The 1,875-nt window shown below is 46.0% G+C and overlaps 1 protein-coding gene across 1 annotated transcript in view; it reads right to left on the bottom strand.

Moving 5' to 3' along the window:
• POU4F1 (POU class 4 homeobox 1) overlaps positions 1-889 on the bottom strand; it is a 3,184-nt gene extending 2,295 nt beyond the window's left edge. Inside the window, exon 1 of the mRNA XM_077483062.1 lies at positions 428-889. Coding sequence (XP_077339188.1) covers positions 428-550 — 123 coding nt within the window. The 5' untranslated portion in view covers positions 551-889. The remainder of the gene's footprint in view (positions 1-427) is intronic.
• Between the last annotated feature and the right edge of the window lie 986 nt (positions 890-1,875).

The following is a 1,875-nucleotide window of genomic DNA, read 5'->3' as shown; positions in this document are numbered from 1 at the left end:
ACAAGAAGAAGGGGATCTTGGTCCAAACAGGACAAGGAGATGGTGCTGTGAGTCCAAACAGCACAAGGAGATGGTGCTCTGAGTCCATACAGGACAAGAAGAAAAAGATAAGTCCGGGTTTTAAAGGGATAAGGATAAGAAGCTCTGGGTTCAAACAGGGCAAGGAGGTAAGCACCGGATCCAAACAGTTCAAGGAGAAGGAGCTATGGATCCAAACAGGAGAAGTGCATGGGGCAATGCTGTGGGTCTAACCAGGACAAGGAAACTGAGCTGAGCTTTGGGTGCAATCACAAGGGCATGGAGCTGAGCTCTGTGTCTTCACAAAGATCCCTGCAATGACCACATCAACATATATATTTGTATATGGCTAGGGAGCCAGGGTAGGGAAGGAGAAGAAAGTAGAAGAGACACGAGGAATGCGACTTACCGGCGGAGTTGGCAGGCATGCTCTCCTTATTGCTTCCGAACTAGAGTGCAGAGAGGTGTACTTGTGCTCAGGTAAGCTCGGGTGCATGGCAAAGTGAGGCTGCTTGCTGTTCATGGACATCATCTTGAAAGAATTGCATGGAATCCTGGAAGAGTCCTGAAGTGGGAAGAAAAGTGAGCCTGGCTGTGGGGTGTAGGATGCAGCTCGTTGTCTCTCTGGCTGCTGTGCAATCTCCTGATGATGACCACACGGCGTGTGTGCGTGTCCCTCCAGCTTCTCCTTCTCACTTATCACTCTGCTCTATTCTACTACTGGGATGAGATGCTTTCTTACACCTGAGCCCCCACATCTCGCAGCGCCCAGCCGGCTCCTCGTATCGCGAGACTGAAGACCTTCTCTTTTTTTTTTCCTGGCTTGACAGACATCAGCTGTCTGTGGGGCTTGTTGCGTTTACTGCTCAATTGGCTGTCTGGGCGGTGCTGGGGACTGGAGGCTGCTCTTATACAGTGACCAGCGCACACCACAGCGGTGCAGGTGCTGCACCTGACAGCCACCACTAGGCATGCGCTCCCTACACAGGGGGACTCTCCTCTCCTGTCTGGGGCTCATCCTAATGCTCCCTACACAGGGGGACTCTCCTCTCCTGTCTGGGGCTCATCCTAATGCTCCCTACACAGGGGGACTCTCCTCTCCTGTCTGGGGCTCATCCTAATGCTCCCTACACAGGGGGACTCTCCTCTCCTGTCTGGGGCTCATCCTAATGCTCTCTACACAGGGAGACTCTCCTCTCCTGTCTGGGGCTCATCCTAATGCTCTCTACGTGCTTTCATATTAGAATATTTATAACAAACATCTTGGCATTTCTACACCCAGACAATCACTTTCGTATATACAATTATTTATAATATACACATATATATATATATATATATATATATATATATATATATATATATATATATATATATATATATATATATGTGTGTGTGTGTGTGTGTGTGTATGATCAGATCTTCGCATTCCTACACCCAATCACTTTCATATATATATTTATTTATATCATGTGATCAGATCTTAGCATTTTACATCCAGGCTGATTTTTGCTTTCATGGCATATATAACACATATATATATAAGCTCTTAGAATATCTACCCCCAGACAACTCATCTGTACACATACATTACTCCATTCGGCTATATGGCCACAGCAAGCATCAATGAGTATTGTCCTGTGTGTGTGCTGTAAGTTTCCTCCTGGTGGATAGCTTCTTTTTTCTAGCAGATTATATAGCTACTGACAATTCACACACACACACACACACACACACACACACACACACACACACACACACACTAATGAAGATGTTAGGATTTATGATTGTATCACCCAATCATCCCTGAAACACACACACACACATAAATATATCTATCTATACACACACACACAC

The sequence above is a fragment of the Lithobates pipiens genome, unplaced genomic scaffold (assembly GCF_037356315.1).
Source record: "Lithobates pipiens isolate NorthernLeopardFrog02 unplaced genomic scaffold, aLitPip1_a1.2 Scaffold_16, whole genome shotgun sequence".
Lineage (NCBI taxonomy): Eukaryota > Metazoa > Chordata > Amphibia > Anura > Ranidae > Lithobates > Lithobates pipiens.
The sequence above is the reverse complement of the archived record's forward strand: the minus strand, read 5'-3'. Positions and strand labels throughout refer to the sequence as shown.